This window comes from Garra rufa, chromosome 8 (assembly GCF_049309525.1).
Source record: "Garra rufa chromosome 8, GarRuf1.0, whole genome shotgun sequence".
NCBI classification, from domain to species: Eukaryota; Metazoa; Chordata; class Actinopteri; order Cypriniformes; family Cyprinidae; genus Garra; species Garra rufa.
In genome coordinates, this window is record NC_133368.1 from 42,897,596 (window position 1) to 42,915,592 (window position 17,997).

At 40.1% G+C, this 17,997-nt stretch overlaps 1 protein-coding gene across 1 annotated transcript in view; it reads right to left on the minus strand.

Annotated features, from left to right (window-relative positions):
• The window catches only part of LOC141340197 (draxin-like), a 12,402-nt gene extending 11,031 nt beyond the window's left edge, over positions 1–1,371 (minus strand). Inside the window, exon 1 of the mRNA XM_073845122.1 lies at positions 1,254–1,371. Within this exon, the coding sequence (XP_073701223.1) occupies positions 1,254–1,371 (118 nt within the window). The remainder of the gene's footprint in view (positions 1–1,253) is intronic.
• Between the last annotated feature and the right edge of the window lie 16,626 nt (positions 1,372–17,997).

Below are 17,997 nucleotides of genomic sequence, written 5' to 3' on the forward strand. Positions count from 1 at the left end.
ATCACTACAACACTGCCTTTATGGTTCTGGCTTTTGTTCACACAGCGCTCATTCCCATAATTTTCCGGAATCAGCGCGCATTGTGAAAGGGGCTTTACTAAAGCAACAGTTATGTAGTGATGATGCACGTTATCATGCGACTCTTCAAGACGAAAAAAATATGTGCAAAGTGGAATGAAGCGGCGATCGGGCAGAGCTAGCTCCTCACTATCAGCGCTGAATCACAGTTTGTTCAGGTTAGTTTCAGTTTAGTGAAACGTACGTGTCGCATTACATCTCACATCCAAATGTCACATGTCTTTATGGGTTGTGTGTAAAGCACGCACAGATTCCGGAAAACAACTGTGAATGAACCAAATCAAACAACTCCAGAACAAATCGTGGGACACATTATCCGTGTATTTACCGGAATCGCTGTGTGAAAGAGGCTGAAGTTGATGTTCCTCTGGTCTCTTATATTCACGTTGTTCTGAAGCCTGTGCAATGATGTAGTTTCGACATCTATAGACTGAACAGGGTTTTCTCGACTTGTTTCCGTGTTGTTGTTGCTTAGGCAATGTTATGGATGCGATATTGTCTGGGTTTGACAAAAGGAGGGTGGGACGTGATTGGTGCTTGGGGTGGTGACTGAAGGCGGTGACTGAGTAGATAGGACGTCACATCTTTGCGGAAGTCACAGTGGCTCGTGAAAATGAACAGCTACTTTAAGCAGGCTGTGTGCAGTTTACTGTGGATTGACTGTTTTGAAACTCATATGGTAGTTACATAGCCCCTAGACCTCAGTTATCATGAAAAATTTCGATTTTGATAATATGGGACCTTTAAAAGCGATTTTCTCAATATTTTGACTTGTTTGCACCCTCAGATTTTTTAAATAGTTGTATCTCCGCCAAATATTGTCCTATCCCAACAAACCATACATCAATGGAAAATTAAATCGATTTATTGAAACATTTTAAACTGATTCATGGAAATAATTTGAATGGTTCTAGACAGACACCGTGTAACAGTTTTTTCATTATCAGCATGCTTGTTTCATCGATTAACAACTTAATACGTTCAATAAAATGTCTGTGAGTGTAGTGGTTATTGATGAGCCCCTGCGTTGTAACATAAGAACTGGAAACAGATTCATGTACGTCTTCCCTGTGTATCCTGACAACCAACCATGTTCTGCAACATTCATTCCCATGTTACTTTGCTCTTATGTTTGTTTAGGCATCTCTTATGGCCTAACGTGGTCTCGCTTTTACAGGTTATGCCACCCCACAGGCTGACTGGAAATCCAGCCGTGAAAGAGAAGGGCTGATCCCGGACCCCCGTGTTCCCGCAGCTGCGCCCCTCCCTGTCCCCATGGCGACAGGAGGCCATGCCCCCGAGACAGATGTGTGATCAACCTGCATCAGGTGAGAGATGTCGAGACCCTGCCTGCTGTTGTCAGGCTCTGTGGCTTTTAGTCATACTGCTTCAGGCCTGTTACACAAACCTCACATCTGTAGCCGTGTTGGTTTTGTGGTGCTGTGTAGCAGAAGTGCAGCTGCAGGTGGAGGTTTAGCGCTGAGTCTATTTTTGCATTGCATGCTCAGCAGAAAAAACTGTGAAAATGCACTAAATTATTATTCATCTACAGTGTTTTGCAGTACATGCTCTAAAGGAGAGGTTTACTTATTTACTCACTCCCATGTGATCCAAGATGTTCATGTTTCCCTTTCGAGGGAACATTGAGCTGCGTCCTCTAGGGGGTAATATGTGGAATGCCATCAGCGTGACCCATATCTGAAGCCTACATACAAAAACAACAATAGCAATGGGCGGCAACAGCCTATGACATCACTTCCTTGTGACCATAGTATAAAAGGGCACTGGTAGAACACAACATTCTCTTCTTCGTCTTCACTGACCGTTTTGTCTTTAGCTAAGCAAAAAATAAACGACTAGGAGTGCATATTCTCTCACTGGAGCTTTGCTCGTTTCTTACGAGGGGTAAGTTTTACACGTTTCACATGTTTCACATGTTATCTGTGTGTGAAGAGCAACCGCGTTCAGCTTGTTTCTTACAAGAGACACAAACGTCTCAGGGGCAATTCCGTAGTTCACTTTCAGAACAAAAATTTACAGAGAATGTACTCACCCCCTTGTCATCCAAGATGTTCATGTCTTTCTTCAGTCATAAAGAAATTATGTTTTTTGAGGAAAACATTTCAGGATTTTCTCTCCATATAATGGACTTCTGTGGTGCCCCCGAGTTTGAACTTCCAAAATGCAGTTTAAATGCAGCTTCAAAGTGCTCTAAATGATCCCAGCCGAGGAAGAAGGGTCTATCTAGCGAAACGGTTATTTTCTTAAAACATTTACAATTTTATATACTTTTTAATCTCTACACAGAGTACACACAGAGCTAGACAAGACGAGCATTTGAGGTTAAAAAGTATATAATTTTATTTTTTATTTTTTAGAAAATAACGATTGTTTTGCTAGATAAGACCCTTCTTTCCGTCGGGCCAATAGCCGTGTGGTAGCGCGCCGACATATAGCGCTGTTGCGCTACGGGCGTCCCGTGTTCGAATCCCGACTCGAGGACCTTTCCCGTTCCCGCCCCCTATCTCTCACCCACTTCGCTTCCTGTCCTATCTGATCTGTCCCTATCATAATAAAGGCAAAAAGGCCAAAAAATAAATCTTTAAAAGAAAAGACCCTTCTTTCCTCGGCTGTGATCGTTTAGAGCCCTTTGAAGCTGTATTTTGGAAGTTTAAATTGGGGGGGCACCATAGAAGTTCATTATATGGAGAGAAATCCTGAAATGTTTTCCTCAAAAAAACTTTCCTTACGACTGAAGAAAGAAAGACATGAACATCTTGGATGACAAGGGGGTGAGTACATTATCTGTAAATTTTTGTTCTGAAAGTGAACTACTCCTTTAAGTTTAAGGGAATTGGTACTCAGTGCTCGCTTTTTTCTAGCATGCACTCCCCTCAGCATGGCAGCGTGGGTATACCGCTCCCCATAGAGCCTCCTAGAGGACGCAGTTTGATGTTCCCTCGAAAGGGAATGTCTCAGGTTATGTATGTAACCATGGTTCCCTATCTCATCTTGGATCACATGGGGGCGAGTAAATTATTAGAAATTTTTCATAAAATTTTATTATCTTTGAGTTAATAAATTATTATCTATTATTTTTGAGTTCTCAATTGCTAAGTTCATTATATATATATTTTTTTATTAATAGCCATTATTAAAGGAAATAATATGGACGCTTATTTCCACCACAGAGTAAAAAAGAAAGAAAGTTGCAGTTACAGAGTTTATATCTCAAAACTTTGACTTTATTCTGAGAATTGTGAGAATGAACTTATAATTGTCACTTTTTATCTCATCATTTTAAATAATACTTTTTTTCTTGTAATTTCGAAATTCTATCTCAATTCTAGAGGTTACATCTTCCCTCTCTCCAGTTCTTACAGTACTACTACTTATTCTTTTTTTTTAATGTTGTTGTTTTTGCCATGCAATAAGAAATAAAAAAGGTAATTGCAACTTTTTCTCTCAATTACAAGTTTATATAAGGTTATATAAGTCTGGCTTTTGTCTTGTACTTCTGACTTTTTTCCCAGAAATACAAAATATAAACTTGTAATTTCAGAAAAAAAAAACATGCATTACTATTATAATTATTACATATTATACTTTAAAAACAACTTTTTTTTAATTTAAAATATTTTAAAATGTAATTTGTGATGTCATGGCTGAATTTTCAGCATCATTACTCCTGTTTTCAGTATCACATGATCCTTTAGAAATTATTCTAATATGCTGATTTGCTGCTCATGAAACATTTCTTAATATTATCAATGTTGAAAGCAGCAGTGCTGCTAAATATTTTGTTGGAACATATTTGGTAGAAAGACTTCCATTAGAAAAGGTTGCTGGGCGACGGCCGGTTAGGGTCTGGTGGCGCAGTGCCAAGCAAGGTGGTGCAGGTGTTGGGTTACATGTGATGGCTGGGCACACAGGGCCATACACAGGACAATAGCATCAGTCTGACCTCCGTTTCGTTTGACACTTGGGATGCACAGATCTCAGCCAGTGTGTTTAGTCCTGAATGGACCTTCTTGTGGATGGCTCCATTGGATAGAGAGATTTTTTTCTCAGAATGGCAAAAGTAAAAAAAAGATCAAAATTGACTCCCAAATTGGAGTAAATGAAAGTAAAAACTTTTCTTATGCAGAGACCTTCAGTGTAAATAGGGCTGTACAATTGATAATGCAATATGGCCTTATTGTTAATTGAATACATTTTTAATATCAAAAATCAATTGTGCAGCCATATTTAAGCTAAATAAACAGTTTTTCAGTTTTTGTACAAGCAAGCATTAATTAAAATGATGGAAGTCCGTTTCCGCCATTGAATAAGAAATACAAAATATTTAATTAAATATAATATAATTTTTATCTCACAGTTCAACTTTTTTTCTCAGAATTGTGTGATATAAACTTGCAGTTGCAAGATGGAAAGTCTATATAGATGTAAAGAAATTCTGAGATGTAAAGTCAGAATTGTGAGATATCTACTTGCAGTTGTGGAAATTGTGAGAAAAAAGTCAGAATTGTGAGATATAAACTCTCATTTGGTGGAAAAAAGTCAGAATTGCGAGATATCAGTTTGCAATTGTGAGTTATAAAGTCAAGATATAAACACAATTCTGAGAAGTAAAGTCGGAATTGTAAGATATATTCTTGCAATTGGAAGACATTTTTTTCCTTCTCAAAATTATATCTCAGTTCTGAGAAAAGAAGTTGGAATTGTGAGAAAAAAGTCAGAATTGTGAGATATAAACTTTAGTTTGGTAGAAAAAAGTCAGAATTGTGAGATATAAATGTGCAACTGTGAGTTATAAAGTCAAAATTGCAAGATATAAACGATAAATTCTGAGAAGTAAAGTCAGAATTGTGAGCTATATACTTGCAATTGTAAGAAAATAGATTTTTCCCCTCAAAATTGGACTTTATAACTTGCAATTGCAAGTTTATATCTCACAGTTCTGAAGTCAGAATTGTGAGAAAAAAGTCAGAATTGTGAGATATAAATTTGCAATTGTGAGTTATAAAGTCAAGATATAAACAATTCTGAGAAGTAAAGTCAGAATTGTGAGATATATACTTGCAATTGTAAGTAAATTAAATTTTTGTCCTCAAAATTGGACTTTATAATTTGCAATTGCAATTTTATATCTCACAGTTCTGAGAAAAGATGTCAGAATTGTGAGATATAAACACTCATTTAGAAGGAAAAAGTCAGAATTGCGAGATATAAATTTGCAATTCTGAGTTATAAAGTCGAAATTGCAAGATATAAACAAAATTTTGAGAAGTAAAGTCAGAATTGTAAGATATCTAATGGCAATTGGAAGAAAATGGTCTTTTTTCCCCTCAAACTTGGACTTTATAACTTGCAATTGCAAGTTAATATCTTACAGTTCTGAAAAAAGAAGTCATTGTCATCAAAATTGTGAGATATAAATTTGTAATTGTGAGTTATAAAGTCAAAATTGCAAGATATTAACACAACTTTAACAGTAAGGTCAGAATTGTGAGATATATTCTTGCAATTGGAAGAAAATAGTTTTTTCCCCCTCAGAATTGGACTTTATAACTTATATCTCACAGTTCTGAAAAAAGAAGTCAGAATTGTGAGAAAAAAGTCAGAATTGCGAGATGTAAACTCACAATTGTGAAAAAAGTCAGAATTATGAAGAAAAAAGTTGCAGTTACCTTGTTTTATTTTTTATTCAGTGGTGAAACCGGCTTCCATACAGAGAAGAAAAAAGCTGTTTATATCAAAGTCACATTCTTCTATGCTTTCAGCTGTCAACCTCTATTACATTTCTGTTGCTTACAATTAAGTAACCCAAATAAAAGCTGAAGGTCGCCTGTAACTGAGGACACCAGCTATGTTGATAGAATTGTAAAAGAAATTCATATTTGTATCATAGTCAGGGCTAAGTGATAAGGAAGTTCTGCTGTTGTTCAATGTCTTCTAACCCTATCTCCATGTTAACTATTTTATCAATATTGTGACCCAGTACATCAAAAATGCATTTTGTTTTTAATCTATAATAATAATAGAACAGGTTTTCAGAATACTTCCCAATGGGTATAGTCAAACAAACAGACTCGTGTGGTTTACACAGCCACATTACATTCATTTTTTGACTCTTCTCCCTTTAATCCAAGTGATGACATTCATATCCACATATAAACAGCAGAACAAATGAGACCTTTTTGCAGCTTGAGACCGCCTGCAGTACAACTAGAGCCATTACTGATAGTTTACATGTCCTCAGATGTAAGGATAAACAATCAAGGCCAGTGTTTTAAAAGATCTGCCTCGTCAGAGATGTTTTGAGATGTGCTAATTGGTTGATGTTTAGTGTCGTCCTGTGGTGCTGTCAGCACAGACGCCGGTGGATCCTCTCTTATTGATGTCAGGCTTTTAAAGGGCAGCTTGGCTTTCAGATGGTGAGGCATGTGACAATGACTGATGTAAAGCTCTCCAATATTAGAGAAAAATATATAATTCTTTTGTTTTTATTATTGATTAAATACAAATTATTGTATTAAATAAATGAAATTAATAAATATTATTTTAGTTTTTAATGACTATTTTCCACCCTCTCCTATAACCCTTCAAATAAATGGGTCATTATTTTATATATTAAAATATGTAAAAGACAATTGTGTCATTTTTCATAGTTGCAAGTGTCACGGATTGGCCAGGTTCTACTCCCTCACTCACTCAACGATCACAGTCACCTGATTACTAATCATACGCACCTGAATCCAATCACCAGCACCACATATAAGCACACCACACACCTCACTCAGTGTCCGGGCTCGTTTGCACGAAGCGGACTCATTGTGTTTCTCTGTCGAGTTCACAAACCTCAAAGACATACTTACCTCGCTATTTACCTGTTGAAACTTACCTCTTGTCTCGTCTATTCCAGTACGAAGTCTGTTCTCTGTTCCAGTCAGCTGTGGTCAGCCATAAGCCTGTTCGTCGATCACCAACGGTGTGTGTGTGTGTGTGTGGGTCGGAGTCCTCCTCCCGTCGTTCCTGGAAAGGAAAAGGATCTGTATTCAGTATTCATCTCTAGTCAACGAATATCATACTTGGACTGTTATACTTACCCGGTTCTGCACGTCATCTTATCCACAACGCTCTGCTGATAATAAACATTGTTATATTGATCACTTACCTCTCTTGTTTGGTCTGCTTCCGTAACAGTTAGCCCGGACCAACACAGTATCAGCATGAGCAATCGGGACCCGTTTCAAGAGCTGGTGGACTCGCTCAGGAAGGTTTTGTTGGCTAGTCATGCCACCACACCAACTTCAGCTCATCCCACCGCACCACCGGCACCCAGCACTTCTTCGGCTCCCGTAAACGTCCCTTCCAGTCCCATGGCCCGACCAGCGCCCTACTCTGGCGGGGCGGAGGAGTGCAGCGGATTCCTGTTACAATGTTCATTGATATTCACAATGCAACCTGCTCTCTATCCCACAGATTCTTCGAAAATAGCCTTCATCACGTCTCTGCTTACCGGACCAGCTCTCAAATGGGCGGACACGTTATATCAGCAGGCCGGGCCGGCAACCCATTCGATCCAGGCTTTCGTCGCTCATTTTAAAGAGGTTTTCGGACGTTCTGATGCAGAAGTATCCGCAGGAGAGCAATTGTATCATCTTAAGCAGGGAAGTATGACGACACAAGATTACTCCCTGCGTTTCCGAACTTTGGCCGCTGCCAGCGGATGGAATGAGCGATCGTTACTGACCACGTACCGGCTCGGCCTAGAACCCAATCTCCGGATGCAGTTAGCTGCTTTGGACGACTCCATGGGATTGGAGAAGTTCATTCAGCAGTCACTTCGTTGTTCAGATCGTCTAAGATCCTACCAAGACCAGTCCGTCACTACTGCACTCCTCCGACCAGTTACATCCGCCAGCCCTCCAGAACCAGAACCAATGATCCTGGAATCAGGGAAAATCTCTGCAGCTGAGCGACAGAGAAGACTGACCCGGGGTCTTTGCATGTACTGTGGGGCTGCGGGACACGTACGACGCAACTGTCCTATGCGTCCTAGACGATCTTTGGTGAGTGTAATACGTTCTGAATTGGATAACATGCATCCTCTGACTACCAATGTTCAGTTAACCACCCACACTTCCTGTGTTACAGTCGCAGCCCTCATCGACTCCGGGTCAGCGGGAAACTTCATCTCCAACACCCTCTGTCGCCAGCTCCAGCTACGCACCCAAGCATCAACCACCATCTACCAGATTCAACCGATAACTAACCGGATAAACTCACGGACCCGTATTCACCGGAAAAGTGAACCCATCATCCTACAGATTGGAGTTTTGCACCGTGAGGAGATTCAGTTTCTGGTTCTGGAGGGAGCTACTATGGACATCATCTTGGGGCGCCCGTGGCTGGTGAAGCATGATCCCATCCTCTCTTGGGGCACAGGAGAGGTGATAAAATGGGGAAAAGAATGTACCAACCAATGTTTTCCAGATCTTCCACGTCCTAGACACAAGATACTACCTGTCAACGTCACCTCCGTCGAAAGTCCTGTTGAGAAGCAGTCAGTCCAGATTCCTGCCATTTACTCGTCGTTTCAAGACGTCTTCTGCCCCAAGAGAGCTTCCCAGCTACCTCCACATCGGCCATGGGACTGTGCCATTGACCTAGTTCCGGATGCTCCAATGCCCAGAGGTAAGATCTACCCGCTGTCGCTTCCGGAGACCAAGGCAATGGAGGAGTACATACAGGAGGCTCTCGATCAGGGTTACATCCGACCATCAACATCACCCGCAGCATCCAGTTTTTTCTTCGTGGCAAAGAAGGATGGAGGGCTGCGGCCATGCATCGATTACCGTATACTCAATCAAGGCACCATCAAGTTCCGGTATCCCCTTCCTCTCGTCCCTGCGGCCCTCGAACAACTACGCACTGCCAGGGTGTTTACGAAGTTGGACCTCCGCAGCGCGTACAACCTCGTGAGGATACGTGAGGGGGACGAGTGGAAGACTGCCTTCGTGACCCCTACTGGCCACTACGAGTATTTGGTCATGCCCTATGGTTTGGTCAACGCCCCCTCCGTATTTCAGAACTTCATTCACGAGGTACTCCGGGAGTTTCTGCACCACTTTGTCGTTGTCTACATAGACGATATCCTGATTTACTCCCGGAGTGAGGCCGAACATCGCCTCCACGTTGCGGAGGTCCTTCAAAGATTACGGGATCATCACCTATATCTCAAGGCGGAGAAATGTTCATTTCACCTACCAGCAGTGCACTTCCTTGGATACGTCATCGACCAGAAGGGGGTCCGTATGGACGAGAGGAAGGTATCTGCAGTTGTGTCCTGGCCAGAACCCACCACTATCAAAGAGCTTCAACGATTCTTAGGTTTCGCCAATTTCTACCGCCGGTTTATCAAGAACTACAGCATCATCACCGCTCCGCTTACCAGTCTACTCAAAGGAAAACCACGAACCCTACTCTGGAACCCTGACTCGGCCGCAGCCTTCCATAACCTCAAGGAAGCATTTACACAGGCACCTCTTCTAACCCATCCTGACCCTGATCTCCCTTTCGTGGTAGAGGTAGACGCTTCTACTACCGGCGTGGGAGGGATTCTGTCACAGTATCACGGTACTCCTCCATTGCTTCATCCCTGTGCCTACTATTCCCGGAAGCTCAGCCCTGCGGAGAGGAACTATGACATCGGCAACCGCGAGCTTCTTGCCATCAAGCTCGCTCTGGAGGAGTGGCGACATTGGTTAGAGGGATCCAACCACACGTTCCAGGTGATAACAGATCACAAGAACCTACAGTACCTCCGAGACGCCAAACGGCTCTGTCCCCGTCAGGCAAGATGGTCCCTGTTCTTTTCACGATTCAACTTCACCATAACCTACCGGCCAGGATCCAAGAATACCCGAGCTGATGCTCTGTCTCGCATCCATGATTCTCACGACTTGCCTGACACACCCACGACCATAATCCCCGAAAACATCATCGTTCAACCCATTGAATGGACCAACCCGCCAGCTGTCGCCACTCCGGAACCCAGATCTCCGCCGGGCTGTCCACCTGGTCGCAGATTCATCCCTAGGACCCAGCGGGTAGATCTAATCCATTCAACACATACCTCTCTGGGCACTGGGCATCCAGGGGCCAACAACACTCTCTCGCTGCTGACGGACCGCTTCTGGTGGCCGCACATGGCAAGGGATGTGAGGAGGTATGTCCAAGGATGTAAGGAGTGCGCAATGTCCAAGAGTCCACGTCATCTGCCTGCTGGGAAACTCCATCCCTTGCCTGTGCCGAACCGCCCCTGGTCACACCTAGGAGTTGACTTCATGACAGATCTCCCCTCATCTGACGGTAACACCTGCATCTTTGTTATAGTTGATCGATTTTCAAAATTCTGCCGACTGATACCTCTGAAAGGTCTTCCCACAGCCTTAGAGTCTGCCGAACTGCTCTTCAACAAAGTCTTTAGGTACTATGGCATTCCGGAAGACATCGTCTCAGACAGGGGTCCACAGTTTATTTCACGGGTGTGGAAGTCTTTTCTCAAACTCCTAGGTGTGACCGTTAGCCTCTCCTCTGGATACCACCCTGAGACCAACGGGCAGACGGAGAGGAAAATCCAGGAGGTGGGGCGGTTCCTCCGGACATTCTGTCATGGTCACCAGGACTCCTGGAACCAGTTCCTGGGTTGGGCAGAATACGCCCAAAATTCACTGCGGCAACCCACCACAGGACTCACGCCATTCCAGTGTGTGCTCGGCTTCCAACCACCTCTCTTCCCCTGGAATGGCGAACCATCACAGGTGCCCGCAGTGGATTACTGGTTCCGGGAGAGCGAGAGAGTCTGGGACGAGGCTCACCATCATCTTCAAAGGGCAGTGCGCAGAACCAAGTCCACTGCCGATAAGAAGAGGATTCCTGGTCCCACATACACTCCTGGGCAAAAAGTCTGGCTCTCCACAAGAGACATCCGTCTGCGCCTGCCCTCGAAGAAATTGAGTCCCAGGTTTGTTGGCCCCTTCACCATCGTGGAACAGGTCAACCCCGTCACCTACAGACTCCAATTACCACCACAGTACCGTATCCACCCCACATTTCACGTCTCATTACTCAAACCCTTTCACCCACCTGTGATTCCCTCCACAGAACCTGGTCAGGAAGAGGAACCCCCTCCCCCCTTGGTCCTGGAAGAGGGATCCATCTACTCGGTCCGAGAAATCCTTCTGTCCCGACGTCGTGGTGGTAATCTGGAATATCTCGTCGACTGGGAAGGCTACGGGCCAGAGGAGAGGTCATGGGTACCCAGAGTTGACATTCTAGATCCAGCCCTCATGGAGGAATTCCATCGTAACCATCCTGAATGTCCAGCCCCTCGAGGACGAGGTAGACCACCACGACGTCGGAGGCCTCGGCCCTCAGGAGCGGGCCCTGGGGAGGGGGGTAATGTCACGGATTGGCCAGGTTCTACTCCCTCACTCACTCAACGATCACAGTCACCTGATTACTAATCATACGCACCTGAATCCAATCACCAGCACCACATATAAGCACACCACACACCTCACTCAGTGTCCGGGCTCGTTTGCACGAAGCGGACTCATTGTGTTTCTCTGTCGAGTTCACAAACCTCAAAGACATACTTACCTCGCTATTTACCTGTTGAAACTTACCTCTTGTCTCGTCTATTCCAGTACGAAGTCTGTTCTCTGTTCCAGTCAGCTGTGGTCAGCCATAAGCCTGTTCGTCGATCACCAACGGTGTGTGTGTGTGTGTGTGGGTCGGAGTCCTCCTCCCGTCGTTCCTGGAAAGGAAAAGGATCTGTATTCAGTATTCATCTCTAGTCAACGAATATCATACTTGGACTGTTATACTTACCCGGTTCTGCACGTCATCTTATCCACAACGCTCTGCTGATAATAAACATTGTTATATTGATCACTTACCTCTCTTGTTTGGTCTGCTTCCGTAACAGCAAGTTTATATCTTATATATATATTTTTTCCTCTGAATTCTCAGCTTACATTCTGAGTTTACATATTGCAATTATGACTTTTTTCCCCTCAGAATTCTTGAATTCTTAAATCTGCTTAAATTTGAAACATTTTTATTTTCTGTATTTTTTTTTTCTCGGAATTCTGGGTTTACATCCTGCAATTCTTACACTTTTTTTTTTTTTAGAATTCTTAGTTTAGATCTTATAATTTTGACTTCTTTCTCGGAAAGAGTTTTTACATTTTGCAATCTGATTTTTTTTCCTCATAATTCTGAGTTTAAATCTTACAATTCTGTTTTTTTTTCTTGGAATTCTAAGGTTAAATCTCACAATTAAAAATTTCCTTTTCTTGGAATTCTATTTACATTTTGCAATTCTTATACTTTTTCAGAATTCTAAGTTTAGATTTCACAATTCTGACTTCTTTCTCAGAAAGAGTTTTTATATTTTGCAATTCAGATTTTTTTTTCTGAGTTTAAATATTACAATTCTGTTTTTTTTTTTCTTCTCGGAATACTGAGTTTGTACGGAGCCCCTTACGTCACCTGTAGAAGAAAAATAATTAATCCGTGGGGACGGTTTTGCAATTCGTTCCCTCAGTTTATAAACCGTTGTCACGAATTCTTAAACTGTTCCCTCAGTTTAAAAATTCGTGCCCACGGATTAACAAACCGTGCCCACGAATTTCCAATCCGTGCGCTCAGATTTTGTAAACCGTACCCTCGGATTTTGAATCCGTGCCCACAAATTCATAATCCGTGCGCACGCTTTAGCAATCTGTTCCCACGGGTTTTAAATTGTACTCACGGATTTGTGGCCCCGATCAGTAGAAACAGTAGTATAAGCTGTTTACGTCATAATACTTAAAATAGTAATTATTATTTTAATTTATAGGCTAAATAAATGAGTGCACAAATGTGTTTGTTTATTCTTAACATGTAGACTCATTTTGGCGATTTTATGATAATCTTTTCACCCAGAGTTAGATGCATGCTTCACTGTTAATGTAATTATTAAATATGTAATACTGTATATTACATTGCATTTAGTTTGAGAGCAAAGTAATGACACATAACCTGTACATTATTTGTTTCGTTAATTTACCATGATTCGCACTTACAAAACTTAATCTTTTTAGTTTTTATTTTACATTAATAACCAATAGATAATAGGATAACAATAACCAATAGGATAAAACACAGGTGTGGTGTTGTAGCAGCTAATCTGTTAGTGATTAATATAAAATAAACGTTAAAAACTCTGTTTTGTCAGTGTTCCATGGTCTCATATAGCCTACTATGAGAAAATAAAGTTTAATAAATGCAATACAATGCATCCAGCACCTATAAACAGGTGGCCTGTTTGAATTTGGGGGCGCAACCACAAATCCATGAGTACAGTTTACAAACCCGTGGGAACGGATTGCTAAAGCGTGCGCACGGCTTATGAATTTGTGGGCACGGATTCAAAATCCGAGGGTACGGTTTACAAAATCTGAGCGCACGGATTGGAAATTCGTGGGTACGGTTTGTTAATCCGTGGGCACGATTTATTAAACCGAGGGAACAGTTTAAGAATTCGTGGGTACGGTTTATAAACTGAGGGAACGAATTGCAAAACCGTCGCCACGGATTGATTATTTTTCTTCTACAGGTGACGTAAGGGGCTCCGTAAGTTTGCATCTAGCAATTCTTATACTTTTTTATGATTCTAAGTTTAGATCTCACAATTCTGACTTCTTTCTCAGAAAGAGTTTTTACATTTTGCAAGTCTGATTTTTTTGAAAGACTGAGTTTAAATGTCACAATTCTGTTTTTTTTTTCTTCCAGTAATTCTAAAGTTAAATCTCACAATTACAATTTTTTTCTCAGAATTCTAAGTTATATCTCATAATTTTGACTTTTCCCCTCAGGATTCTGAGTTTACATCTTGCAATTATGATTTTATTTTTTCAGAACTTCTTCAGAAAGAGTTTTTATATTTTGCAATTCAGATTTTTTCTTCTTGGAATTCTAAGGTTATATCTCACAATTAAATTTTTTTCTCAGAATTCTAAGTTATTATGATTTTATTTTTTCAGAACTCTGAATTTAAATATTACATATCTGATTTTTTCCCTTTAGAATTCTGAGTTTGCATCTTGCAATTTAGATTTTTTTTCCCTCAGAATTCTGAGTTTACATTTTGCAATTCTTATACTTTCAGAATTCTATGTTTAGATCTCATAATTTTGACTTTTTTCTCAGAAAGAGGTTTTATATTTTGCAAGTCAGATTTTTTTCTAAATTTGAATTAGAATTCTAAATTTGCATCTTGCAATTCTTATACTTTTTCAGAATTCAAGTTTAGATCTTACAATTCTGTTGTTGTTTTTTTCTTCTCTGAATTCTGAGGTTAAATCCCACAGTTCAGATTTTTTCTCGTAATCTCGTATTTCTGATTTTTCTTCTCTTGCGATTGCAATTATAACCTTTTTTCATAATTCTGAACTTAAATCTACAATTAATTTTTTTTTCTCAGAATTCTGAGCTTAAATCTTGCAATTTTCATCATTCTGAGTTTAAATATCACAGTTCTGTTTTTTTTTTTCCTTGGAATTCTGAGATTAAATCTTACAATTCAAATTTGTTTTCTTATAATAAATTTCCATCTCGCAATTCCGATATACACCTGACCACATACATGTAAAATTCTGTGAATTTTTTTGTTTTTATTTACATTTATAATAATTGCATCATATAAACTCACAATAATGAGGAAAACCTTGTATGTTGTGATTACCTTTTTTATATTTTTATTTTGTGGCTTCAAAAAGCTTCAATAAGAAAGACCAAGTTTCCAAATTCTCAGTAGGTGTTGCTGTGTTCTAACATATTCAACTTTCTTATTTTAGAATTGAAGTTCATGAGTCATTTAAATGCTAGGTTTTTTAGACTAGGTTGGATGTTTTGAGTTACAGTATGTTTTTATACTTCAATGTACCCTAAAAAACGAGGGGAAATTTGATTCCCATAATGTTGTTTTTAAATGCATCTTTATAAGTCGGTATAAAGGAACACACTCTTATTAGTACCCATATATGGAGCATTTAGGGCCTGTTTTCAAGAACTCAGCTGACATATTGTGAGTAAGTATGGCTAGATGGTTTTAGGGAGCAATCTGCTCACCATGGCATCAGATAGCAGATTAATTGCCTGGTGTCGACCTGCATGCGGATGGCCATTTGGCATGTTGTGTTTGTGCTGTAGAGATCGTCATATCACGTTTCAGCAGAGAGAATTGTATGTTTACTGATAAAATAGTGTGCAGGCGACATAGTGTTACAACCCAGACAAAATCAACATATTAATCCTGGACATTTGTGACTTTATTGTTTTCTAAAGCAATAATCAGCATTCCGTATGTTGATGCAGACTCCCCGCAAGCAGCGCCTCCTCTTTGAATTGGCAAAAATCAACACAGAATAAAGAAATCAATAGCAGTAAGCGAGAGGATTTGGCCAGACGGAGTAAACAGAAAGTGTTCAGTGATTGATGCACTGATGCTTCAGTCCAACCCAGAACTGCTCGCTGATTTCCCACACACAAATATTTGACCAAATGTTATTTATACTGCTCATAAAATCCAGTGGCAGCAAGACACACACTGTGTGTTTTATTTTGTTTTTTACAGAGTTCTTGACATTATGGTGTTCCGTAACAATACCATTTTCATAAGTAGAAATAAATCATATCCCTTGAATTTCTGTATATATGTATACATTTGAAGTCAAAAGTTTAATCTGCAAAATGTTAACTATTTTACCAAAACAGGAGGGATCATACAAAATGCATGTTATTTTGTATTTAGTACTGACCTGAATAAGATATTTCACGATAAAGACATTTGCATATAGTCCATAATAGTTGCATTTATAAAAATGACCCTGTTCAAAAGTTTACATACACTTGATTCTTAATACTGTATTCTTACCTGAATGATCCACAGCTGTTGTTTTTGTTTGTTTGTTTATTGATAGTTGGTAATGAGTCCCTTGTTTGTCCTGAACAGTTAAACTGCCTGCTCTTCTTCAGAAAAATTCTCCAGGTCCCACAAATTCTTTGGATTTTCAGCATTTTTGTGTATTTGAACCCTTTCCAACAATGACTGCATGATTTTAAGATCCATCTGTTCACATTGAGGACAGCTGAGGGACTCACATGCAACTATTACAGAAGGTTCAAACACTCACTGATGCTTCAGAAGGAATCACGATGCATTAAGAGACAGGGGTGTAAACTTTTGAACAGAATGAAGATGTGTATATTTTTCTTATTTTGCCTAAATATAATATTTTTTTTTTCATTTAGTACTGCCCTTCAGAAGCTACAGAAAATACTTACATGTTTCCCAGAAGACAAAATAAGTGAAATTTACCCTGATCTTTACATTTCAAAAGTTTTCAAAAGGCTCTTAATGTGTTTTCTTCTGAAGCATCAGTGAGCGTTTGATTTATAAAACAATGCTCTTCTCCCACTTTCAACACATATTCTATACTTCTCAAATGCACAAGAAGTGCAAGAAAGTGGGATAAAGCTGTTTAAAACCAGTCAGGCTGAATTTACGCGTCTGCATTGCGGTCCAAAAGGGTGACTCAGAAACGCTCCTTCACCCTATACAGACGGATGTGTGAAGCTTTGCTGTGAATGGAGGAGTGAGAGCCAGCGAGTTCCTTGCACCAAACTGTTGAACTCACTTGAAAAAGGCAGAATATTTTATAAATAGAGTATTATAGCTGCACAATGCTTCCACGCACACATGAATTGGCCTTATAGACACAATAAAGTTTTTGTATCACTTTTCAACAACATGTTGTCAAAAACATCCAATCAAAAAGTTAGCAATTGACTGATTCACTCATAGAATCGACTTATATGAGTCATTTGCTCATGAATCAGAATACACTCTCTCAGTCTGTTGAATGTCTTTTTATTATTAGCCCAATTTTTCCATCTAATCGCATTCAGTTCAAACTGGCAAACTGGTAAAATCTAATTTCTTTTGTAGCTGAAACATGATTCAGTAGCAGCGCATTGAACATTGTCGCTGCATAAAGACTCATGCAGCAGTGAAAGAAACTACACAAAAAAATGTGCATGTAAAAGTCTCCAACCGAAGTTAAATTAAAGTTTTTGTCATCGCAGATCAATCATATGTTAGTTTAAGTCTCATGCACATGCATGCACGTTTTCCCAAGCCTTCGTGTGCTTGTGAGTGAAATAAGAGATGAGGTTGTAGCATAGGATGGACTGTCCCTGGAATAGATGTCTGGTCCTAATCGGTCCCTTGAGGTCCCCGCTAGTGTTATCAGTGTTTACACTGTACGGGGTCGAGGATCTCTCTATTCTCAGTGGTCTGAGCTCATGTTGTCGTGGCAATGATGATCTCATAGTGCTGTGTACAGCTGGGGTAACCGCCTCCCCTCAATCCTGATGCCACCTGTTCAGGTTGGGAGGAGGGGCAACATTGATCTTCCACTTAAAAAGTTACAGTGTGTGCTTTAATTTACAGAAAAAGAAGGATATTATTTGTCGCATGTAATTTGTTGCATAATTAGGTGACTTGTAAACAGAATGGACTGATGCATACATAATTTGATTTTTATATAATTCTTGATCATTAAAATCGTAGAATCGGTTTGATGAGGCTGATAATGACATTTTTAATCATCTCCTGGTCAGCTCAATTAGAGGAGGAAATTCCAGGGAATATAATCATTCTAATCATGAAACCACTTAATAATTCTTTAATTATTCTTGCTTTTTGGTTGTTGTTTTTTAATTTTATTTCATGTGTTTTGTGAGTCTTTCTGGCTAAAAATACTGGCTCATTTGTTTGTGAATTGTACTTGAATTGTACTG